The 25,020-nt window shown below is 40.4% G+C and overlaps 3 protein-coding genes across 6 annotated transcripts; 2 read left to right on the plus strand and 1 right to left on the minus strand.

Annotated features, from left to right (window-relative positions):
• The first annotated feature begins 1,032 nt into the window (after positions 1-1,032).
• Positions 1,033-2,848, plus strand: LOC102233995 (mucin-2-like). The gene is made up of 5 exons (XM_023336171.1): positions 1,033-1,053; positions 1,227-1,290; positions 1,557-1,601; positions 1,800-1,948; positions 2,070-2,848. The coding sequence occupies exons 1-5, from the start codon at positions 1,036-1,038 to the stop codon at positions 2,718-2,720; spliced, it is 927 nt and encodes a 308-aa protein (XP_023191939.1). The 5' UTR covers positions 1,033-1,035; the 3' UTR covers positions 2,721-2,848.
• A 656-nt stretch (positions 2,849-3,504) lies between these two features.
• LOC102216642 (cytoplasmic dynein 1 intermediate chain 2-like) lies at positions 3,505-13,852 on the plus strand. 4 transcript variants are annotated; one of them, XM_023335196.1, is made up of 17 exons: positions 3,505-3,632; positions 4,587-4,695; positions 4,789-4,912; positions 5,476-5,611; positions 5,969-6,031; positions 6,229-6,356; positions 6,438-6,527; positions 7,282-7,444; positions 7,537-7,636; positions 8,565-8,690; positions 8,787-8,933; positions 9,013-9,126; positions 9,210-9,343; positions 9,434-9,578; positions 9,674-9,814; positions 9,973-10,098; positions 10,595-13,852. In XM_023335196.1, the coding sequence occupies exons 2-17, from the start codon at positions 4,588-4,590 to the stop codon at positions 10,694-10,696; spliced, it is 1,947 nt and encodes a 648-aa protein (XP_023190964.1). In that variant the 5' UTR covers positions 3,505-3,632; position 4,587; the 3' UTR covers positions 10,697-13,852. The 4 variants fall into 4 exon arrangements, with proteins under 4 accessions (XP_023190964.1, XP_005797135.1, XP_023190965.1 ...); XM_005797078.2 differs by having other exon boundaries at positions 5,527-5,611; XM_023335197.1 differs by lacking the exon at positions 5,969-6,031.
• LOC102217076 (calcium-binding mitochondrial carrier protein Aralar1-like) lies at positions 13,446-23,806 on the minus strand. The gene is made up of 18 exons (XM_005797080.2): positions 23,645-23,806; positions 22,932-22,985; positions 21,379-21,524; positions 20,903-21,018; positions 19,741-19,880; positions 19,484-19,630; positions 18,579-18,717; positions 18,377-18,470; positions 18,140-18,224; positions 17,469-17,550; positions 17,218-17,376; positions 16,876-16,928; positions 16,363-16,443; positions 15,857-15,997; positions 15,591-15,729; positions 15,021-15,179; positions 14,845-14,935; positions 13,446-14,426 (listed from the first exon to the last, which is right to left on the minus strand). The coding sequence occupies exons 1-18, from the start codon at positions 23,654-23,656 to the stop codon at positions 14,213-14,215; spliced, it is 2,052 nt and encodes a 683-aa protein (XP_005797137.1). The 5' UTR covers positions 23,657-23,806; the 3' UTR covers positions 13,446-14,212.
• Positions 23,807-25,020: the final 1,214 nt, after the last annotated feature.

Here is a 25,020-nt window from a genome sequence, read left to right on the forward strand (position 1 = left end):
GGGGAATCGGGTTACAACCAAAAAGCAAATCACAAACAGTTGTGTTTTGGAAGATTCTACACAAAGAGTCATTTTCTATTGACTTTCTAACATCAAAGAGATTGGGCTGACCAACTAGTCAGTGAGTTTCCGCAACACTCCCATTTTTTGTGGGGTTGAACCACATGAACTGAGTAAATAAAACAGAACAATATTCTCCAATACGTCAAGATTAAACAGGACTAAGCATCACTTTGTGCCAGTCCATCGCCTACAATCCTAGTAAAATAAATTAAGGTTTGTTATTGTAATGGGGCAAATGTAAAAAAAAATAAAATAAAATAAAACAACTACATAATGGTCTAAACATTGGACCATTTGATAGGGTTCATATCATTCATCTTTTATTTTAAATACTTTGGTTAAAACAAGCTGTTCGGGATTCATAAACAAATGCACCAACCTGTGTTACATTGTCTTATTCTTTGTGCAAGCCCATTATTTCCTGCATATTTCTAGGCAACTTAAACTATAGTTGACTCAGCTTCTCCCCCCTTTTAAGCACAGTTAAAAAGCCGTATCCAGCTGTGTACTAGCAGGGAGAAAATTGTTACCTGTCAGGGAACTTTCTGATGGCGGGACACAATCAACTCATTTAAGCAGGCATAAAATATATGTTTCTTTCCAACATAATTGTTTAACTTTCTTATTTTGATTGACTATGACATGAACACTTGCGTGACTCTTTTCGTCAGTTGTACGCTTCAAGTAGGTCTGGCAAAGAAGCTGAACTACCTTTGCCGTATATGGCTCTTCTGCTGCAACAGCACTCTTGTTGCTTTATGAGAACTCCTATTTTGTTTGAAGTTGGTAATATACCGGTGTTTTATGTGCACTGGTCTAACGAATACCCCGCCCCCCAACCCATTTGAAGAAAAAATGCAGAATGGGTGGAGTTCGGCCCACTGGCTTTGGCAAGCCATCCAATCAGAAGGCCCGAGTTTCCTTGGCGATGCTCATGTCCAGTGATGTACAGCTGAGGATGAGATCAGACCCATGAAGATGGAGCAAAAGGTAAGCACACTACATTTATTGTGAAATCATGCTTTAAAAAAATGAAAAATAAAAAGAGAGCGAGAGGAAGATATATTTGTAACTTTTTGGGGCAAACTTTGATGAACTACAACACTGATACAAAACAAATTGTGAAATTATGTGAATTTATTGGTCTGCTAATGTAATTCCAGATGTCAGTGATGGTTTCCGTGGCTTCGTTGTTGACTAAACTCTGCTGCCTGCTGGTAATGCCAGGTTTGTCAGTAAGATTATTAGTATAATTCATGTACTGTTCTGCAAAAATAAACTGCTGTTAAATGCATGTAAAAGATTTTAAGCATGAAAGAAAAACAAATAAGACACAAAAATCTTCGTCCTTATTCAGGTTCAGCGTGATTTTAATGCCCTTGTTTTCTGCTTATCTTGCAGTCTTGATCATGTAGTCACAGTGTTTACTGAATTTTTAATTTCATTTTCTTTTATTTTTCGTGCTTAACTTAAAATCCCTGTCGTCCCTTTAGGTTTCATAGGAGCAACATCTCTGACGAAAGTAAAACAGCCTGATGGTATTTCATCTGCTATCATTTCAAACTGTGATAAGATTCATGTGTAAAAGTGAAAATCAAAGAAATACCTTAACATAAGTAAATTTCCCAAGTCCACCAAAAGATTTTATCTGTAATTTAAAAAAAAATCTTTAATCTGAAATCTAAACCAATCTTCATCTTGACTTCTACAATCCCCTTTTACATTGCCCTCCGAAGGAAATCCTGTCAGGATTGGTTCTGCTAAAGCGAACGATTTCTTGGCGAACTTTCGACCCAAGAGGAACGTCGATCCTAAATGGTACCGAAGTGACCCCGACTTTCAGTCCTACTACAGGTTCTACAACAGCATCGGACACATTGAAGGAGTAAGTTGACGACAAGCAGCGCCCTGACTGAAATAAGCTTGAACGATCACTGTATTTTATGGGTTTTAACTGCATCAATGTTATATTTTTCCTCGAATGTCCCTCTTGGTTTCTCCATCAGCTTTATGAGATAGACCGGATCAGGATGTTGTATCAGCAGATGCGTCACCTGGAGCTGACCTATGGGCCCGACGCCGCCAGCTACCAAAACAAAATGGGTGCTACAACCAGCACCGCAGTACTATCTACAACAACTCACCCCCCCACCACACCAGCTCCCACACTAGACCCACTGGAGAAAGCTGAGACGATCTATCTGTGCAACCCCAAAGACCCTCTTTGCAAACCTCGGATTGTCTACCTGCCGACGGGAGCTGTCCCAATACTGTGTGACCCCAGACTCAACCCAGCATGCAGTGCTACAAAAGAAGAGGGGGTTAGAAATATTACTCCATCTCAGCCAACACCAGCCACTCCTACTCCTGGAAAGGCTGTTCCACCTGTCCCTCCTCCGGTCACCAAGAAAGGGATGGAATACGACTGTGACCCGTACTGGGATCCAGACTGCCTCATCGACCAGCCTCCCCATCCTGCACAGGAAGCATCATCACCTGTAGCACCAGACGAGGAAACAACAGATGAAGGGAATGTTCCTGTTGTTTTAAACGTAGCTAAAAAGAAAAGGCCTGGCCCTTATTTTGACCCTTATGATTTCAAAAGTGACCTGTATGACCCCTATCGTGATGCTCAGCCAGCTCCGGATCCACAATAAGAACAAACTGTCCACAAAAAGAAGACAAATCGATCTTTGACCAAAACAAGAGTACAGTTCAGTAATTCAGGTTAAGCTACAAATATTACATGATTTCTCAGATGAAAAACAATACAGTGCCTGTACAATGTGAGTGACTAATGCACAATAACCTCTGTTCACATGAAAACATAAATTAATAAAAGTACCTATCAGATAAATGCCTTAACATGGATTTTTATTTCTATGCAGTTGATAGAACCTCCCTTAATATTTATGTAGCAGTAAAATAAAACAATATCTTGATTCTTGCAACTTCTACTTTTTTTCTTTTTCTTCAAATGTGTAAGATACTTCTCTTGTTAAATTAGACAAAAACCTATGTGTAACAAGAAGCTACAACTTTAATATTTTTTGCAAGGTATGTCAGGACATCAGTCTCTCTAAGACGGTCTGTTGTGCATGAAACCATGTTAATCACGGAGAAGTTTTCCTAAAGTTGTTTAGGCAAATGATCACATCAATAGGGGCACTCCTTATCTAAATGAGCTTGAGCATTTTTGCAAAGGAGAAAGTCAATCTCGAGATACGAGAAGCTGAGGAATACTCCAGATTTCGTTTGCACACATTTTTAAAAACCATCACAACTTTCCACTGGTGCTTTACACAACTTCCCAATAAATAAATAAACGAAAAAAGTGGAAAGTAATGACAAAAAGTGAATAACTATTTTAGTAAGAATATCTTCACTCCACCACAAGAGGGCGGTAATTCTCTCCTGCTGTTTTGCGTTCAACCATTAAAGACGAGGATCGACGCAGCCTCTTCCAGCATCATCATCTCCACCCTCCATCATCTTTTCTTGGGAATAAGCGGCCACAAAACTGGATTCTTTCTTCACTTCGGCACCTAAAACCTCACTTCTGACACCAGGTATTGAATTACTTCCTCGTAGTTGTGGCATTTTATCCCGTTGGCCTGGAGACAGAAAACAGTAAAGCTGTCCGGCCGCTTTGTTGCCATTGTAGTTAGTATTGTGACAGTAGGCCCGCTAGCAGCCGGGGCTACCATCGAGATTAGCATGTTAGCACGGCTAGCTGTCCAGTTTGGAGGTGTAGCCGCTAGCTGGATTATAAACACATTAGCCCCGCTAACCAGAGCTTGCGGTAAAACGTGATTTATCAGCGAGTTATTGCAAAGAGATACAATAAAAATGCTCACAGCTGCTACTTTTCCTTATTTGTCTCCAGTTATTTTGAGCAGTGGGTGGAGTGAGTTTAGCATATTAAACATTTAATACCAGCAGGGTTAAGCTGTAATAATATAATTATTTGTGGATGTTATAATATTGTTTTAAGAGGCTTCCGATTTTTGATTATCATAGCATATTGTACTGACTACATTTCTAATAAAATAATACACCCCTGGTTGTTCTATCGTGTTAATAAGGCAGATAAAGAGGACATTGTTTCCAACTGCAGGCAGCTTTTTCCACATGTTACCAGTGTGACAGGCCCAGGGCTACGATGTACTTAAATAAAAATAGAGAAAAAACTGGAACAATGACATAAGACACTTGTATACTGAAAAAAAAAAATAAATTGCGATAATTAAATTAAAATGTCTCATACTATAAAGTGTTTTGTTTTGAACCTCTGCCATCATGTTTATTTTATGTTTGTTCTCTTTTGTGTATTTATATGTTTGTGCATCACAATATCTGTTAATGATTTTTTTTTTTACTAATATGTGATACATTCCTAAGAAGCAGTAATAAACAAACTTTGATCAATGACCAGTTAATTGGTGCAACATAATGTAATAGATGTATTATTTGCATGTGGTGTGGTTAGTGCTTCTTTGCTGATGGCCTTCCCTCGTTTACAGCATGTCTGACAAGAGCGAGCTGAAGGCTGAGCTGGAGAGGAAGAAGCAACGGATCGCCCAGATCCGCGAGGAAAAGAAGAGGAAAGAAGAGGAGAAAAAAAAGAAGGATGTGAGAGATGCCTATGTCGGGCTGCTCGTCGTTTTAGCCGTTACGTTGTGAGACGTTGCCATGCTGACGGTAAGCCCGGTTCTTGCTCTGCAGGGAGAATCCAAACGTAGCGCGGAGGGAGGGCCGGCTGGCGCCGAAGACTCGGATCTGGAGAGGAAGAGGAGAGAAGCCGAGGCTCTTCTCCAGAGCGTTGGCATCACCCCCGACGTCCCGCATGGTAAATGTACAGTGTCGTCTCGCTCCTTTATCCCAAACCGTCATTTAACAGCTCATCTTGTCCTGGTCATTCGCTTGATGACTTTTGCAGCGTTTTTATAAGATGTCTGTCTTAATGCTTTTTGTTTTGTTTTTATTGCCCAGCTTTATATCACTCTCATTTGCTCTCCACAACACATACACACATACACATGCACACACACACAAATATGTGCACATGTTATGTGTTTTGCGCATGACACCTTAAAACCTGCCTGCCATTTATTTTCATTCTCTCTTCTCTCCCCTCTGTCTGTCCTCTTGTGTTTTGTCCTCCTTGCTGCATGAAAACTCATCCACTCACACCTCCACGCGCATCCTGCCCCTTGTCCCCCCTTCAAACAATCACTGTCTCACTCGCTGTTTTCCCTCACTCACTCACTCACTCACTCACTCACTCACTCACTCACTCACTCACTCACTCACTCACTCACTCACTCACTCACTCACTCACTCACTCACCCACCCACCCACCCACTCACCCATCCGTTGGTCACGTACTGCAAAACGCACACACGTTCACAGCTCAGCCCCTGAGGGTAGTAACAGAAGATACGTGTCTGTTTCACTACCTAGTCCCCGCCCCCATGTCTCCCTCCAACAAATCAGTGGGCAGCGATGCTGGAAGCCAAGATTCTGGGGATGGAAACGCAGGACCAAGGTGTGTGTGGGAGTCTGTTTGTTTGAGACATAAGAGATTGAATTTGCTGTTTTTATTTTATAATGTTTTTTACTAGTACCTGCATGGAATTTTATGTGCGTGTGTGTGCGTAAACTTTGTAATGATACATGAATAAATTCTGACCTTTCTCTATGTCTTCTCACCACCATGCTAATGTTTAATGCCATTTCATTTTTGTTTCCGGGTCTTTCTCGCTCTGTTTTTTGTTTTTTCCCCCGTCTTTCCCATCTTTAACATCTGATATGTTTTGGCCCTTCATCTCTGTTTGCGTTTTTCTTGTTTACTCTGTCCTGCATTTCTCTTTACTAACACCGTCTGGTGATTTGGCTGTATAAGGACTTTGCATTGGGATCCTGACCCCTCCACTCTGCAACTCCACTCCGACTCTGAGCTGATGGGGTACTGCTCCTCCTCTTTCCTTTAGCTCGTCTTCCAACTATTTGTGCTTTCATCTTAGATTTGTCCAAACGTGTTAGCTTTTTGCATCGAATTTGTCTGTATACCATTATATATGTCCATTCGAGAAAAGATTTAAATTGTAATATATATATGTGTTTTTTACCTAATTAAAACTTTATTTTATCCCAATTGTCTAGACGTGGAACGGTAAGACTTGGGATGTCCAAACTCATCCAGGTGGATTTTGTCCCGAAGGAAATGGTGTCCTACTGCAAGGAGACGCAGACACCCACAGAGGCGTTGGCTCACACGGATCAGAAAGCGGGTAATTCACCGCTGATGTGGTGTCTCTATTCTTGTTCCCCTTTACTCAAGTTGATTTACAGCGATTCGCGTCTGTGTCTAGATGAAGAAGAGGATGAGGAGATAAGTGCTCCCCCGCTGACAGAGGATACCCAGGATGAGAAAAACGAGCAGAGTGAACAGCAGGAGGAAGGTGAGGACAGCGAGTTATGTAGACGTACAGAAAAAATTTGCCGCTCACCAGAATTGGACAATTTTCAGTTTGATCAGGTATGATCGGTTGACTGCCTGGTCAGAGCCTCAAAAATCCAACCTTTTCCGATCAGAGAACTCGCTATATTGCAGGATTTCTGCAGGGTGTAAACAAGTCATGAGATGAATCTCAATTTTATGCGCTAATTAGGTTGAGGTTTTTCATAGTAGTTCCGAAACCGTAGTTGGTAACATCTTGATATTCTCCATTCATTGCTTCTTTTTCATTACTTTTTTGTAGAATCCAGGTGTCATTTTATGTAGCAAAACAGAAATTGGTGTTCTGTTTATTAAATTACAAAACATTCACGTTACCTGTTACTAATAATTCACAAGGAGAGTTTTTCCCATTCGTGTAGCTCTTAAATTTTAACCAGGAGGGTCTCAAAAGCTACGTCAAAGGAAGCTATTTGACGTAGCTGCTCCTGATTCAGGCTGCTAGAGATTAAAAGAGAGTGAGACTTCTGCAGAAAACAAAAACACTGAAGGGATTTCAGATTTTTTCTTTTTCTTTTCTGATTTTAACTTTGTGTCTAATTTATATTATTATTAATTCCTACACGTTTTTAGTTTTCGTCTCATACTGTATGTTTCAGTCTTGACTAATCTGTGACAGCACAATGCGTTGCCTATATATATATAAATAAAGCTTTTTCTTTATTTCCTTCCTGTAACGTTTATTTATCCGTGCGCAGACACTCCCAAGGAGCTGACAGAGGAAGAGAAGCTGCAGGTCCTTCATTCTGACGAGTTCTTGTCGTTTTTCGAGCGCGGCAGCAGAATCGTGGAGCGCGCTCTGGCCGAGCAGGTGGACGTCTGCTTCGACTACAGCGGGAGGGATCTGGAGGATAAGGAAGGGTGAGGCATGCGGGCAAAGCGTCGTCACAGATATCGAACGGTAATTTTGTTGGAATTGTTAACATCTTATTTTTCCTGCCTGTCCTTTTCAGCGACTTGCAGGCAGGAGCGAAACTGGTTCAGAACAGACAGTTTGCAGATGAGCGCTGGACCAAGAACCGAGTGGTGACCTGCCTCGACTGGTCTCCTCAGGTGGGAAGAATTCAGACAAATCACCTGCGACAAGATTATAAGTGCTCATACTGTTAAAGAGACTTTCCATTGGTGTATTTTTACCAACACATATACAGTAGATTAGGGCTGGGCGATATGGACTTAAGGTTTTATCGTGATATTTTGTGGTACCATTGTGATAACAATAAAAGTGACGATAAGAGCTATTTATTACCTCTTTTTTTAGGTAACTGTGTGGTTGTGGCTGCACGGCACAGCAATCAGAGCCCCATAAACACAAATACTGCTCTTGAAAAACAAACCGAGTTGTAACACGCTTCTTTAGGACACCAGTCACATGAAGGAGTGTGATTTGTGTCACCAGACTGTACACATTTATTGATATTTTTTAATTTATCGATAATTATTGACACTCTCATTGAAAAGACATCAAAGAAAATCCGCCTTGTTAATTGGACTTCGTCATGACGACGATAAATTTAAATATTTATCACGATAAGTGATTAACAATATGATGAATGCCTAGCCCTAACACTGGCCAAACAAATTGTGTAATGAACGATAAAATTCAATAGCAGATTAACAAGTTCAGTTTTTAATTAAAGAAACAACTAACTTTATTTTGTGTGTATCTGGATTTATAGGCACAGCTACATGCAGATAAAAGATTAGCCGTCTTATGACTTGTGGATATTAAGAGTTTGTTTTTGGGAGGGTAGATTTAATCCCAGTCAAAACTTGACCACGACCATGTCATTTTGTAGCTGACAAACTACATATAAGAGTTTAATTTATTTTGCAGAAAACACGGACCGGTAGTTTGAAATGTACCTTGACGCCTGAAGGAAACTGTTTCACGTCAGAACAGACAGAATGCTCAGTCGGCTTTGGAAGAGAAGTTGTTTGGTCTCGCTTTAACGTCTTCCGTCTGCTCTGATTGTCTCAGTACCCAGAGTTGCTGGTTGCCTCGTATAACAACAACGAGGACGCTCCACATGAGCCGGATGGCGTGGCTCTAGTCTGGAACATGAAGTACAAGAAGGCCACGCCTGAGTACATCTTCCACTGCCAGGTAGCCACCGAAGTTCTCCTCATGGTCTCCAAAGAGGTCTTACAGTCTGAATAGAAGAATGTGTTTAGAGATTCTTTTGTGTTGCTTTTCTTAAAGTCTGAGGTGATGTCGGCTGGCTTCGCAAAGTTTCACCCTAACCTAGTGGTGGGCGGGACTTATTCCGGACAGATAGTCCTGTGGGACAACAGGAGCAACAAACGCACGCCTGTTCAAAGAACTCCCCTGTCCGCGTCGGCGCACACGGTAACGGGCTGCAGCGCATCTCTCTCTGCCTCTTCAAATCTGAGCCACTTTTGTTTAAAGTTTTGTTTACTTCGTTCAGCACCCGGTCTACTGCGTGAACGTCGTCGGAACCCAGAACGCTCACAACCTGATCAGCATTTCCACTGACGGCAAGATGTGCTCCTGGAGTCTGGACATGCTCTCCCAGCCGCAGGTTTGCTGCGCTCGCATTCTCTACTGCAGAGATGCTGTTGGGAGGATCTGAGGGGTCTAAAGCTGCCCGTGTCTGGCCCGCAGGACAGCCTGGAGCTGGTGTTCAAACAGAGCAAGGCGGTGGCCGTGACATCCATGGCGTTTCCTCTGGGGGATGTAAATAACTTTGTGGTGGGCAGCGAGGATGGCTCAGTCTACACCGCCTGTCGTCACGGCAGGTGAGGCTGTCAGAAAAGTAGTTTCTTTATGAGCGACAGACGTTTCAGTAAGGCTTGTGAAGTCGTTTTCCTTTCTTGCGTGTGCTGCAGTAAGGCGGGCATTACAGAGGTGTTTGAAGGCCACCATGGTCCTGTGACTGGACTGAGCTGCCACAGTGCTGCAGGACCTGTTGATTTCTCTCACCTCTTCATCTCCTCCTCTTTTGACTGGACCGTCAAACTGTGGAGCACGAAGGTCAGACATCCACTGGTCACAGACGCACCGACTTGTAGGTTTTTGTTTTTGTACACAACTCCTTCGCTAAATTTCTCGTGATTGTTCTGCTGCAGAGCACCCGTCCTTTGTACTCATTCGAGGACAGCTCCGACTATGTTTATGACTCGATGTGGTCTCCAGCGCATCCCGCTCTGTTCGCCTGTGTGGACCTGTCCGGACGGCTGGATCTGTGGAACCTCAACAACGACACCGAAGTACGCACACAGTGGTCATCCATTTTTGGGCTGTGAAACTAACTCTTTGCCTTTTTGACCCGGTGAATGCATCACAGACACTCATGCCTGGAATGTAGTGGAATCCGCCTGCAGCGCAGTTTATGCTCCTTCTTAGTGAACGGTTGTGTGTGTTTTAGGTTCCAACTGCCAGTGTGTGTGTGGAAGGATCTTCAGCCCTGAACCGTGTGAGATGGTCTCACTCTGGAAAGGAGATCGCCACCGGAGACTCAGACGGACAGGTGCAGGTGTACGACGTAGGGGAGGTGAGTTTGAGTTTTCAGCCTCTTGCTGTAAAATCTTCAGGAGTAGTGCTGGGAAACCAAGTTTGCCTTCAGCTTTTGATTTGAAGTGACGCTGAACAATCTGGCATCGAGGTTTAAGGATTTTCCACAGTATAAATTTGACCCTTTGTGCTTCCTGGGTTGTTCTGGAACATCCTCAGCAATTTCTTTTCAGCTGAATTTGTTACGTTTCAGGAAACCAACCAACTGAAAGGAGCACTACCATTACACACACTCTTTCTGGCCAGACTTATGCCAGAAAGAGTGTGTGTTGCCTCTACAATTTGCTAAGGGACATTTAACCTTTAAAAATTCATTAAAGTTCTTTGTTGCATCATCGTTCTACCTGGGAAGAACTGTATCTAAAAGCCCCAAACTATTATGGAAAATCTTTCAGCTTTCACTCTAGAAATCAGTTTTTATTGAGAACTTAACCCAACGTTCTGTTTTCGATAAGTTCTTTTCTGTCTTCCAACAGCAAATCTGCGTTCCCAAAGCCGACGAGTGGACGCGTTTCGTCAGGACTCTGGCTGAGATCAATGAAAACAGAGACGAAGCTGAGGAACTGGCTAACGTCTGATCCTGTAACCACTCCCTGCTAACCGTTAATAGATTCCTCTCCAGTATGTTACACATCTATAGCACATTATAAGACACAGCCAGGGGGAGTCCCACTGTCTTCTCTGATTTCCAGCTTTTCCTTCCACCAGAACTTGGGCCTGAGGAGATGCGCTGAGCTAGACAGATAGGAGAGTTTTAGATAGGTTTTAGACAAAAAAAGGGTTTAGAGTTCATGTGTAGAGGTTGTAGTTACAAGATGAATTTAGAAAGGATACACGAAGGTGATTTTCAGTCCGATCTGGACTTCTAGCTTTGATCACATCCTCAGGGCTCCAGAAACTGCTCTTCTCCGGAGGCCTCGACCATTATTTTTTTACATATGCAAAACCTTTCTACTTGCACCTTTTTATTACCTTTCGGGTGTTTTACATATTTTACTGACACGCTTATACTGAAGCTGGCACACTCTTGAAACAGATTTGGAAGTCTGAAAATGTTGTACATCTTCAGTAGGACAGTGAATGTGCTCACACACATACACACTCCAGGCCTGAAGAGTGTCATGATTACATTCTAATTGCTACTATATTTAATATTTATTATTGTGGCTGCACTTATTTAAATATTTTATTATTCTAAAAATGTTTCTTTGTACTTGAGGAGTACAGTCTTAAATTTGGCACTACAAGCTTTTAATATGTTCGTAGTTTGAATTTAATGACGCTACAATTATTTCTCTCTGTAACCATGATTAGTGATTAATCCTGTGCTCTTGTACTAAAAAGCAGGAACTGTTTGTTGATTATTCTCTTGACGAAAAATGTAAAATATGTTCTTTTAAATGATGATGTACCACAGAGGTTGGAAGCTAATTTTTTTTTCTAGAGATGCACCGAGACATTTTGTCTGATTTTCAATTTTATCCGCTGATTGGAAAGCCAATTATGTAGCCTGGTTCTGATTACTGAACACACTGAGTGTTTCCAGGTGCATTATTACAGCAACAGCCTTCAGTGTGGATGCCATTGCTAAGTGCAGACAGAGATTTAAAAATCTATCTAAAATGTTTTATACAGCACACAGTTATGTCTGCGAAACAGCAAGAGGGAGCCACACTTTTAGAAGATAACAGGAAGGCTGTATTACAGACAAGTAGCTTTCTTTTGTAGAACATAGTGGATTTGGAAATGTCCTTCTTTTGGAAAGACTGAGGCTGTTGTTTTAAATGTTGGCCACAAGTAAATATGCTACATGTAGTCCTTCCTAATTTGGTCTTCACTTTAAAATGAGAAAAACATTTTTTTACTGAGACTTTTCTCACACAGGGTGACTTCATGTCTGCTCCTCCTATAATTGATTGATTCTGTAAAGAGAGATTAAAATTGGTACCAACAGGCAAGGGCGTAAATCCCATCTCATTATTGGGGGGGGAGACCATAAACAGGGAAATTTTTTAAGAGCAATTTTGGGGGGGGGTCGGCAACGTTACAGTAAAATGTGGTTTCAATTTTTGTGTGTGTGTGTGTTCAAACTGCACCATCAAAAATGACTAGTAAGTAGCAATGAATAACAAAAGTGTTTTTCTCAGTAAACAACCTGTTGAGACCCATAGAAGTCAAACTAAGATTCAAATGTTCCTTAGATACGAGTTTGGTTCAGTGTCACAGATCTAATCTCTGCTACACCTAAACACTTAAGGCTCTAAATAAAAAGTTTTAATAAGTAACTCCACTTAATAAAATTCCTCATAAATATTGATTTATTGCAGTGGTTCTCAATACAAGTCATGTGTTATTTAAACGATAACGTAAGCTGCTTTAAACGTTTTTTATTATTTATTTTGGAGGGTAATGGGGGGTTCTTGTCCTGGATGGCTGAGAACCTAAAAATATGTGGAAATTGAATATCTGGGAAGTATCATAACTTAAACTTAAAGGTCAGCACCTAGAGTTTTCTAGAAAAATATTCAGATTTTATTTTGTGGTTTTGAAGGCTCCACGTTGAAGATGGCAAGAAAAAAAGCCATACTTTATTTTGTTTAACTGCCAGCTGCAACAGCCCCTCTGCTCTCGTCTCCCATACAGAGCTGTCGGCTAGTGCTAACGCTCAGCCGCTCCATCCTTTTCAAACTCTTCTTATTAAAGTAAGAGTTAGAGAGCTAAATATAATTGAAATACTCGCTACATTCGACAGAAAAAGGAGCCAAGTCTATGAAAGCAATGTGGCCAGTTTTGATTTTACAAGGCATAAGGTGGCAGTTTATCATGATTCAGCAAAAGTAATGAAATCACAAATTGGAGTCTGATTTTTATTGTCAATATGTTTCTTCCTATTGAGCAGTGAACGTAAATAAAATGTGTTACATGTCTTTTGCTTTAAGTATTTACTTACTGAAGGGTTTTTTTTTGTTTGTGCTGCAGAGCCACACCAACAGGTAATTCTAGACTTTGCCAAGATTAGGGGTGGGGGTCCGAATCCCCCCTGGGATTTACGCCTATGCCAACAGGGTAATAGCTTTACAAAAACAAAGAATTGGAAGTCAATCAAAAATCTGTTTGGTGCATCTTCTGCCCCTTCCTCCTCCGTACAAAACCTCAATCTTTATTTCCCTCACTCATTCCATGATGCAATAGAGCTAGAGTCTACGGAATTAACCATGTATTACACATACAGGATGAATTCTTTCCAAACACTTGCATTGTAATAATATTCCTGAAACAAGAACTGCTCTCCCTTTTTCATTGAAATAAAAAAACTCAGAATACAGATAAAGATAAAACATATGGATTATTTATTTATTTAAAATACAATGAATGAATTGAGATACATTTAATTTATTAATACCTAATTCTCCGCTCGTGATTCTTGTTTTAGCAAGAAAACAAAAGGAAAAGCTCTGTACATCAGTAAGAGTGATTCTCAGAGACCAGGACCAAAGGCCCCGCCGTTGCCATGGCATTACAGCTGCTGTGTAATGATACAAGCTGATCTTGTAACTTTTCCTCAGTACAGTTATACAATATATACAGTATGTAGCCACCTGTGTGAGGAGCGGCGGTGCGAAAAACCTCACACACTGCACACATCAAATCGGATATATCCTATGCCCACCGCCCAAAAAGAGAAGTCCTACTCATACCGAGTATCAGAAAAAAAAAAAAAAGAAAAAAAATCATCTACTCATGAGAGACAAAGGAGTGCCCAAGGTTCAGCTTTACACAAACGTTTTAAAAGAAGAACACAAAAAGATGGAGTTCCCAGGAGCACACAGCCACTGTAGATGCAACACAGTCAGCGCTCCTCTCCTGACGCCGGCCGACTGCCTGGTGGCCTCCAACCACGCCCGTATCCACGCCCGCAAGCTGACCGCTGACCACTGGAGCACACCGTCACCCTGGAGAGGGCAACAGGCTGGTGGTGTTTGATCCTATGGTAATGGTCCCTAACGTGTGGAGTCGTGTGTGTGTGCTTTTGTTTGTGTTTATCTACGTGTCTGGCTCCTGGTAGTGGAGAGGCGATATGAAGCTGCTGGCACTTATGGTGCCTTCGCTGGACCAGAGACAGCTGCCTCTGGGTGATGAATGGAGGTGACGCCAGACGACTTGAATTTGGGGAGGTGGAGGCCGAACTTGTTCTCCACTCCGGCAAAAGTGGCTGCGGCCAGGCGGTAGCCTCCGACGTGTTCCGCGTTGATGGGAGGAAGCTCTAAATTGGGAGACTTGGGTGACGGTTCACTTCCCGTTGGGCGACTGCAGAAAGCAGAGATGATGAGTTGTCACTTATGTATTCTAATCTATAAATGAGCGATGAAATCAAAATCGAACCAGAGTATCACTTTTCAGTTTGCCATGACTCCTATGAGTTTTGTGTCCAAATTCAATACTCCCTCAATACTTTATACTCTTTTATTCATACCTGAAAAATCCTTAAATTAAAAAATCCAGATTTTTCCAGGCTGGAATCCTAGTTTACAGTCCATCTCTCTCTTTTGTTTTCGACGGTGCCCATCAGTAATTAAATGAATTGAAGGTGTAATTGGTAACCCTTTCAAATATATTTTTAAAAGTAAAACATTTTTATTCAATTTAATCTAATCAGCTTTGCTTCTTTAGGAAAATCACACACACACACACAAAAATTAATTACAGAACAAAACCAAAAACTTACTGTCCACCAAAATCAACGTAGAACCACCGCTGCAAAAGTTCGTAAGTCACCAGAGTCACACCAAACTGAGGGGAGGACCGACACATTCGAGCTAGAGGAGGAAAAGATACATGGCATCTTAAGTGGGAAGGAAAGTACAAGTGTGTATGTGTTCAGGAGTACAGAGAGAAACACACCTCCTGCTCCCTTCCACAAAGCGCTGAACCCTTCCTCCCTCATAATCTTTCTGAAGCAATCAACAACCCCTGAGTAGGTGGTCTGTCCTGCTCGTGCTGCGACCTGCAGACGCGTCTTAATGACATCAGCAGGTGTAACGAGGGAGGCCGCAGGGATACCTGGGAAACAATGAAAAATATTTTTAAAAATATGGTTTTTATTTATCTTTTCTCATTTAGCACTCAAGAGCAAACAACTGTTATCAAGTTTGTTGATGAAAGGAGGATTTCTGATAACACTAGTTGGCTTTTTTTTTTTTTACTAAAATCTACTCAGTTTTGAAGTAATCCTATACTGTGTTTACACACAACTTCAACTTCTGAATAATACAGCTACACAGATTAGGCCAGAGAGACAGTCAGTGCAGAGTTAAAATAGAAAACATATTTTAGCAATATTCTTCCAGCTAAATAACCAGCTTTGCTTGACCTGATGAAAGAATTTGTTTTAACATAATCATGACACATTTTTTTCTCAAGCTAAATTTCCACAACACTTAGGTTACCGTAACAACTGTAATTCTATGTTACCTGCAATTGCTCCAGCACTAAGAAGCTGCAGAGGTCCTAGTCTGCCTTGTTCATCAGCAAATTGAGTCTTAAGGTGAGCGTATGCAGGGAAGTAGATGGCTGAGAAGGGAATGTCCCTTAGGAAGCAAGCTTTAGCACCCTAAAAAGACACAATGAATTCCACAGGAAAGAGGGGAGGTGAAAAAACAGCAAGTGTAAATGCCAGAAGGAGAAAATATGAAAAGATTTCTGCTGTCATACAGTGTAACAACCCTCTCTGCACTGACCTTATACAGGCCGAAGAAGCCAAGGTCACGGACCACGCTCAAAGCGCTGACTCGAGGCCCAGTGGTGATCTCACCTGCGACCTGCAAGCGAATCTTCACAATCTCCAGAGGGTTGGTGAAGATTACCTGTGAGCCTCCGGCCTGAATTAATGGAGAGACCAGGGATTATTATTCATTTTATTTAAAAGAAAATGACGAGCTGGGAAGCAGTTCTTTAAAATTAAACTTCACTGAGCTCAAAGGGGAATATTGAATTTAGATGAAAGCTTTACGTTGCCTTCTAAGGTGTGTAAAGCTTAAAGCAAAGTTATCAAAAACAAAGAAAAAAAATACATATTCCCTTGGATGTGGACTGAAATGTTGCTCTAGAAGCATTTTTTTTTTTGCATCTACTTATAGTGAAGGATTTTTAAAAAGGTATTCATGCAAGTTAACAACGCATCATAAAACTGCAACTTATTCATTAAGTGCACTCTAAGGAAAACAAAAAACTGTTTGGTACTTACACAACCACCAGCCAGAATCTCAGCAAATAAAGGAATTGCGTTGTCTTTGTCTGTGAATTTGTCTCTTACAAAGTCATTCACCTGTGAAAGACAAATACAAAACAGAAACATAAAACATAATACATAACTGAAGCAGAAGGAAAAGGATTCATGGTTTTCAAAATCTGAACTGGGATGTGCATTTCTATTCAGTAAACCTTGATCTTTTTGTTTTCACTTTCACAATAATGTGCTACTGTGTGCAAAACACAATAAGGTTTCTGGTTTTATCAGGACTAAATGTGAAAAAGTTAATCATTGAGCAATACCTTCACCTTCCAGCAAGAACAACAAAGCTAAACATAACTAAGCTGTACTGCTCACATGTTGCCGGTAGAAACAGGATGGAATAAATGTGACAGCGTCTCTCACAATCTTGATTAAAGGTTCTAAATCTGGTGTATCTTATCTTTAGAATAATATAAATATCAGTCTGAATGTAAACGTGACGGGAAAAAAATAGCAGACACTCACAGTGAGTTTGATAGCCTTCTCAGGCGCCACACCAATGAGCTGAGGAACCAGACCTGTGGAGTGACAGATGATGCTTAGGCCATTACCAAAAGCAGAAAAAATAGCAGTGTAGGTGAAATTAAAAGGACATAAAATAAATCAGTAGGTGAGAACATTGAAAGACAAGAACAAGAAGTTGCATGGTGACATTATCTGAAGTAAGATAAGGTAATATAAATAAATGCTGACTTACTACTTTAAAGAATCTGTCATAAAAACACAAGCATTAAAGTTCATATGAATAAGAAAAGGTTTGTAATGTGAACAAGAGATTAGACAGAAAGTACTGGGAGCGCTGCCTACCTCTGTAGAAGCCAAAGAAACCTTCGTAGCGGAGAACCTTCTTTGCGCAGTCGAAGCTGTTCTTGTACATCAGCTCTCCGACAAATGATCCGGTGGACCTCTGGTTCTGCATTCGGGTCTTCACCAAGTCGATTGGATACACTGCTGTGGCTCCGGTGGCTTTAGAATAAAAAATAAAAAAAATTTTTTAGGTCAGGCATAACTGATCCCAAGATATACATATTAGACTGACTGGTCTGAGGATAACCTACCGCCAGCAATGGAGCCCAGAGTGAACCTGTAGGCCGACTCTGCAACCTGGAGCCACACAGGCCTGGAAGATTCCCCGTGGGACTGAAGGAAATACAACAGAAATGTGACTTTACAAATGTAGATCAACAACTCTGAAGTTTATATATATAAGTATTTTGCTATTAAAACCAAATGTCTTCTGAAGTGTGAGAAGCTTTGCTGCCTCAATATATTTAAACATAAATGGCATCTTTTTTGATCATGATGCACTTTTAAACCCTTTCATGCTTTAAACTGGAATCAAATTCCAGACTGCATAAAACACGTCTTACGTTACCTTAGCATTGTCTCATCATGCAATACTCACATGAGGTGTGTGCAAATAGGGAACAAAGAGCATAAAAAAAAAAAGGCTCCCGAAGAAGCATTTAGCAAAATGCTAAAATTATGTCAGAAACTAATGGGTTCTTCTCTCCAAATAAATTAACTCTTATTTGTCAAAAAATGTTTTTGTTTATGAGCCGTCCAGAAGGGCCCAATTACAGGCATACAATAAATATTTTAGCCAATAAAGATGTATACCTTTATAAGCTGACTAATGTTTTTGCAAATCAAATAGCATAATTTAATTAAACAGAAAATAAAAATCTACTGTGACATCAATCAAAAATGCTTGAGCACTTAATCCCACCTGTTTCTGGGATTCAACCAGGTTATAGGGGAGACTGCCCTCCTCTAGTGGAGCTATTCTTTCAATGTCGGCCAGGTTCAGACGTCTGAAAAACATTGTTTATTATTTACCTACATCACAGTAATGCAAATAGCTCAGAATATTTCCTGGAAATTCCAATAAATTCAGTAATGGTATATTCAGAAGAAAATTTGCCAGATTAAGTGACAAACTTTAAACGAGTAGAAGAGGTTTTACCCAGAAGCAGAGTGCAGGCCTGATAACTGGTACAGAATATCAATTTCCATAGGAGTAATTTGACCAAACTTGTTGGCAGCATGAACAAATTCCTCTGCAGAAACGGAGAAAGAAGGGAATGAATGACTGCAAACTATGAACAGACTTGTGAATCTGAGGGTGAAATACAATTGTTTTAAAAAAGAGCAATGCAGTCTCACACCTTTAGTCACTTGCGTGTCCTTCCGTGTGCCGGCCATTGTGCTGTAGATCTTACGGATCATCTCCATGTTGTTCAGGAGGGAGTTGAAGGCATTGAAGTAGGAGAAGCTGACCATGTGAGCAGTGCTGCCCCCTGCAGCCTGGGGAAAAAAAAAAAAAAAAAAAAAACACAATACCACATTTAATTTATTCATTTCAAAGAGAGTGAAATGAATCTACCTGTATTAGCCAGTTTAGTGCTGCACTAGTTAAGTGTTGATCCGTTGCTGCTTAGTTATGACGTGCTGAGCGGCTAACGTTGTACCTGTTGATGGCATGTAAAGTCAATCTCAAAGATCTTCTTGTAGTCCAAATTCCAAATTTGTTCCAGTCAGATGAACCATTTGTGAACAAAATCCATTTATTCCACGATACACGGGAACAGTGTTAACAATGACTCCGCCACAGCGGTCAAAAACTTGTATGTCCTTCCGGGTTCAACACCTGTCAACTACCTGTCACCTCTTGGTTCATATACAGGAGCCGACAGCTCCATCTAGTAACCAAAAATACACATATTTGGCTCCAATACTACCTGACACATAATTTTGGGTTCTTCGTGTGAAAAGAGCAAAAAAAATGTTTGGTTTGTTATTAAGACATGAGGTAAATCACATTTTAACGTGTCACAAAAACTCAAGAGACATGTCTGAAGTATTTTCGAAGAACACCTCAAGCTCTGCACAGAACTTAAAGATGATCACAACAAGAATTTCTCAAGGATCTTAAGAACTTTATCGTGAAACCCAAATGAAGAAAAGAAAAAGATTTGCTGAGTGAGGAGATTTGCGGTACTCTGAAGGTTGACTTTTGTCCATCTGTCTTGTAACCTTGAATGAAGATATCAGTGCACGCAAAAACACTCACCGAGACGAGATTCTCCTCCACGAAGGGTGTGAGCATGTGGTGCCGGATTGTGGACATAATGTCACTGAAGTCCAGCGCGGAGATGGCGCCATTCTTCCCTTTGTCCTTCTGGGCAAACGCCTGGCGTGCGTGCTCCAGCTGCAGTTCCTGAAAACCACGTCACAAGAGCGAGCATAAGAAACGATCAAAACGTGTAACAGAAACTGAATACAGACAGGGATCAAAGTTAAAAACAAGTGTGTGTGCATGCAGCGAACCTGCAGGAACTGGGTGAACTCCAAGTAGCTGAGCTGTTTCTGGCGGTTGTTGCCAAAGTGGAGACGGATGAACTCGCAGTCCCAGTTGAAGGGAATGTGGTGGTGCACTGTGGTCTGGCTAAAGATGTCTCGCGCATTCTCTACAGCGAAAACACAAGACATGAATAAAATTCTGCGCATAAAGTGCTCTGCAAAATGACAGAACTTTTTCAGGTTACAAAAACGAAGAGTTTTTACAATTCCTCCTGACAAAATGGATTGTGCTTAATTAGATTTGATGGAGCGTGTCTGGGAACGTCAATTTTCAAGGCTTGCAATAGGTTTCCAGTCTCCACTTTGACTAGACCATTCTACCTTGCCCATATTGAGGAAAAATATGTTCACAGCATAATGCTGAATGTTCCCTAACAAAACTTTCCGGCGGCTACCGAAAAGCTGGATTTACACTGACATTAAATTACACACAGATGAACTTTGTTTAGACACTAGTTTACCTCTTTCTGCAATAAGTTGCACTGCGTTTTATTTAGGATTTTACAAAAACGTACAGGACATAAATTCACAGTATATTTGTTAACATTTTTTTTTCAATTTTATTTTTCTTCCACTTTACAGATACAGTTACTTTACACACTGCTTTGTGTTGGTTTATCACATGAAATGCCAGTAAAATACATGGAAGTTTGTAGTGGTAGAATGACAAAATGTGAAAAATTCCAAGGTGTATGAACACTTTTGCCAAGGCATCATTTTCAAATTGAACTATATCTAAATAATCTTGTTAATGCCACAACAAAAAGCCTGTGTGCAACACAGGAAAGTAAATAAAGTAGGAAAGAAACCGGTCATGAGAATGATTACAAAATTCCACTCATGTGCCCACTGACTAATCTGGTTAACAATTCTATGCTGGGTAATGATTTCCACAAATATGTAGTCAGGTGAAAATGAAAGTTATAAACTTTAACATAAGATAAACAATCACTTCAGATAAAAAGTGTCTTTTCGACACTAGATGTTATATTTTCTTTAATGGATACCTACTCAGGAATCTGAAATAATTCAAGAACATTTTAACCAAAAGCTTCAGCGATAAGAACAAGCTTAAACCAAAACCACTTTAGCGTCATACAGTATTTTTTGTTAAGTGAAAAACACATACCAAATGAAACAGTGCCGGTTCCAGTCTTATCAAACAGCTGGAAGGCAACTATGAAGAGGGCGTCAGGCGCACACAGCACCGATTCAAAAGCAAGAAACTCCTGGAATGAGATCAGCCTACAATTGTGTGTAGGTTGAAAAAAAAAGGAGCACAAAATCAATTATCTCAATTACAACAGAAGGCAAAATTAAAAGGGAATGAACAAAGTTGGATCATACAACACTATCAGACAAAGAACTCTCTGCTTTCACGTAGGCATATTAGCAAAAGAACACGGTTAAACAGCATGTTTCAGCCATTAGTTGGTCATTAGGTTACTGTATATGTATGACACAAGGTCTGCTGCCGAGTCACAGGTAGTGCTATCTTATCTTTAAGCATAATTACTGCTACTGACCTGCAAATGTCATAAGAAATGAATTACTGATGATAAGCGAGGGGTTTTGTGTGTCTGTGCGCTGACTGCATCAGCTTACCCGTCCTTTGTGGTGTCGGCTACAGCGGCGATGAGCTGGACCGTTTTGGGGTTGTGGTGAATCCGTGTGTGCAGTCCCAGATACTTCTGGACAAAGTCTTCCGGGGTCATGAACCTATCGCCATCCTTGTCCACTACACTGGCGTACTAACAAAAGAGAAAAGACGGATGACCCTTTTCAGTAATACTCAGGCGTTACATTTTTATTTATTTGTTTTTTTGGTTCACACACTGAAAAACTGGAGTAGCTAATACAGTAGTTGTAGCACGGCATTGACCGCATGAGTCTTGGCACATGTGAAGGTATGCAAACAAATGTGCGCTGATGCTTTTGGCTCGAGCTCCTCAGTTATCTGACCTGTTAATGTCAGCACACTAAAATCTGCTGACCCGCTTAAAGAGCACACACCGGGTCACACACACTCATCATGCAGCAGACAGCAGAGCAAGGTGTAGGCACACACAGCAGCACCATGTTTACACAGTCTCATTGTATAATTACAATTAAATAGCAATTAAAACCAAAACATATAAAATTATCTAATTGCTAGTTGTTGATTTTTTTTCTTTTTAAAAGCAATGTTGCTAGAATATTTCATAAAAAACGTTTTAGGAAATTGTAATCAAGTCATCTACAACATTTATTGATGTTTTGAGTTTGAAACCAAAACTGAAGCAAAATGCTAAGTTTAAGAAAACATACTCATTGGACATAACAGCATCTAATATTGCTATTCTACTTTTTATAGAGTAACATAAATGTAACAAGTTAGTTAAGAGCTTTCAGGCAGCTGACAGCAGCAGGTTGGGAGGGGAAGTGCTTAAACTGCTCATTTTAGTAGTTTTAAAAACAACAACATTGATGCTGGTTCTGTCACTGCCCCACGCTTGCTGTGTATCTTCTGGTAGACAGCAGTTTTAGTTTGACTGTTGTATTTTTATTTAAACATCGTATGAGAACTGGTGTGACGCGCTGTACCGCCAGGTTTACGATCCAGAAATGATTTTTTTCAATTTGGATAGAGTGGTCACTTTAAGCTATGTGTACGCATAGGAGCTCGGGACAAGAACCAGACAGAAACTACTGTCTGATACGAGAACCAGACAGAAACTACTGTCTGATACGAGAACCAGACAGAAACTACTGTCTGATAGTACAGTATTAAAAAAAATAATTTAAAAGTCATGTAAACTACAAAAAACACAAATTATACTTTTCATTGGAGACTTTCAACTGCTTTGTCTGTAAAAGGCACTTAGTTCAATTCAGTTTATTGATGTAGTGCTAAATTATAATCAATATCATCTGAATTCATGTACAAAAATCAATCATATAGCCCTATTTATACCAGTTTGATCAAGGTCTGTTGATCTTATAATGTCACCAGGCAAAAAGTTATCTATTAAAAGGAGCTCAGTAGATTGCAACGTCATTGACTCCAAGGACAACTGGTGAAAACTTTTACTCTAAGAAAGCCATTTGCAAACTGGTAATATGCAGTTTTGCACAACTGATGCTATTTTTGTAGGAATAAAACCCGTTGAAGCGTTTACCTTCTGGAAAATGGTCTTCAGCTCATTTGGGTCCCCACGTTTGGTAGATTGCACCTACAAGCAAACACACAGAACGAATAAGCAATCCAACAGTGACAGTGGAGGTTGTCAGGTTTCCAAACAAGCAAGCTGCTGATTCAGTGAGGTTTTTCAAGGCGCTGCACTCATCGCAGCAGAAAGCGAAACGAGCTAACTCCATTCAACAAAAGCAGGAAATGTCACGGGAATGTCAAAGCTGGTAAAGAAAGGCGCTCGTCGTCGCTAAGCTGGAAAAGTTGGGTGGCCAAAATTAAATTACACTCCACTGGCAAAGACGTGGAGATGGACAAACCGGGTAGCAAGCTAGCATAGAGAGACAAACTGCCACGACATATTAACGTTTTTACATCCACGAAATGCGGGGCGAAGAGTACGAGCAAAAAACCCAGACTCTACACAAACAGTACCACTTCTGCTGCTAACCAGGCTCTCGTGCAAGCGGGTTCTTACGGTTTCCGGCTAATTCTGAGCAGTAAATGTCTCATCAAGGCCAACCGCCGCAGGGACGGCAGTTAGCCCCAGTGATGCTACTGCACCGCATCCGTAGACGCCCTGCCCGGACACGACCGCGCAGCCGAGCTTCAGTAACTCATACGCGGCAAAAAGAACATAAAACACGAACAGCTACGAGAGTTAAAGTGGGAAAATGGATAAAAGACCAATGCCCAAGTCACCTTGACCGCCATGCTGGTTTGACGTCACACGCAGTGGGCGAGCGAGCAGCGCAGACGCACCTCAGCCCCAGGTCTGAGGAGGAAAGTGAGGAGCGACCGTTTTTAAAAAAATAAAACTTAACGCACAAACCATAACAAAAATAACCAAAACAGAACAATTTCGGATTAAATGTGACTCGGGAGGTCTTACTTGGTAAACTATACTTGTGTAATGCGATAACACTCAAATACAGAGGAGTTTATGGGAGAAATCTTACATCACTCTCAGCGTGTGTGAACAAGCTGCGGATTAGTTGAGTATTTTTTAATACCCCAACTATTAGTCAACAATAGCGACCTGCAGCAGCAACACTCTACAACAAATCTGAAAGTAGATCAGCGCAACCACAGGAGAAGGTTCAAAACATTAAAGTGACAAAAGAATTTATTTCACTGAAATACGTCCAATGTTTAAATTTAACTACATCTTTATAAAAATTGGGACAATGCTTGTAATGCTTAAAATCCAGTTGTTAAAATCATTAGTTTGACTCAGAAACACTTGGAAGACTGCCCTGCAATGTGATGAACCACTTTCTCATTTCAATTAAATAATTAAGGATAAAGTATGTTCCAAAAGCCGTCTTCTCTAGTTTCGCTAGAGAAGACGGTACAATTAGAAAGATATGGCTAATTATAGTGCGATTATGATTACTTAACAGGCTGGAAACATTTTGCACTTATCTAATTTAAAAAGAAAGTAAATAATTTTAATAATAAGCTACATTGTATTTGGAATTGAAACACTATTTTTAGCACACACATGTTTTAGTAAATGTTTTAACAATTATTATTCAAGCAGAAGACCAAACTGTATCACTTATTATTAACTCTATATTTTTTTATGCAGTTAATTGAATATGATTTTTAAGTTGCTTTTTTTTATTGTAACATACATTTCATTTTTTAAGTGTTTTTAGGATTTCTTTTATTAAAAAAATATTTACAACAGTTTATCTTTACTGACTGTGGGTGTGTGTTCACAGGTGATACCACTAATGTTAGTTTTTACTGATAAGGCTGTGACCCTCTGCTGTGTGACTTACCAGGGGTTGTGTTATGTAACTGTGCTTAAAATAGAGGCAATGTACAACTAATGTATTTTTAGTTGTTTATGGTAAGGGTCAACAAAAGGGGTCAAATATACTACTAACCTCAAAATTTAGAATCTGGTATTACAATAGCTTAGTATAATGTTTTAGTGTCCATACAATGTGACGTGTATGATAAAGTCCTAGCTTTATCTAGGTGATTAGGTTTGATTATTTAGAAATTAAACAATCAAAACAACTAAAATAAAAGAGACATTTTTATTTAATTGGTAATTAGGGAGTAAA

This window comes from Xiphophorus maculatus, chromosome 6, assembly GCF_002775205.1.
Source record: "Xiphophorus maculatus strain JP 163 A chromosome 6, X_maculatus-5.0-male, whole genome shotgun sequence".
Lineage (NCBI taxonomy): Eukaryota > Metazoa > Chordata > Actinopteri > Cyprinodontiformes > Poeciliidae > Xiphophorus > Xiphophorus maculatus.

What these genes read in the sequence shown, in the direction of transcription:
- LOC102233995 (XM_023336171.1), top strand. An exon ending in GAAAGTAAAACAGCCTGATG is followed by an intron (nt 1,602 to 1,799) that starts GTATTTCATCTG and finishes TGCCCTCCGAAG; the next exon opens with GAAATCCTGTCAGGATTGGT. An exon ending in GCATCGGACACATTGAAGGA is followed by an intron (nt 1,949 to 2,069) that starts GTAAGTTGACGA and finishes TTTCTCCATCAG; the next exon opens with CTTTATGAGATAGACCGGAT.
- LOC102216642 (XM_023335196.1), top strand. Translation starts at nt 4,588, where the DNA reads ATGTCTGACAAGAGCGAGCTGAAGGCTGAGCTGGAGAGGAAGAAGCAA. An exon ending in TGTCCGCGTCGGCGCACACG is followed by an intron (nt 8,934 to 9,012) that starts GTAACGGGCTGC and finishes TACTTCGTTCAG; the next exon opens with CACCCGGTCTACTGCGTGAA. An exon ending in ACCTCAACAACGACACCGAA is followed by an intron (nt 9,815 to 9,972) that starts GTACGCACACAG and finishes TGTGTGTTTTAG; the next exon opens with GTTCCAACTGCCAGTGTGTG.
- LOC102217076 (XM_005797080.2), bottom strand. An exon ending in AGTTCACCCAGTTCCTGCAG is followed by an intron (nt 19,631 to 19,740) that starts GTTCGCTGCATG and finishes CGTGGTTTTCAG; the next exon opens with GAACTGCAGCTGGAGCACGC. An exon ending in AGATTCTGGCTGGTGGTTGT is followed by an intron (nt 15,998 to 16,362) that starts GTAAGTACCAAA and finishes CCATTAATTCAG; the next exon opens with GCCGGAGGCTCACAGGTAAT.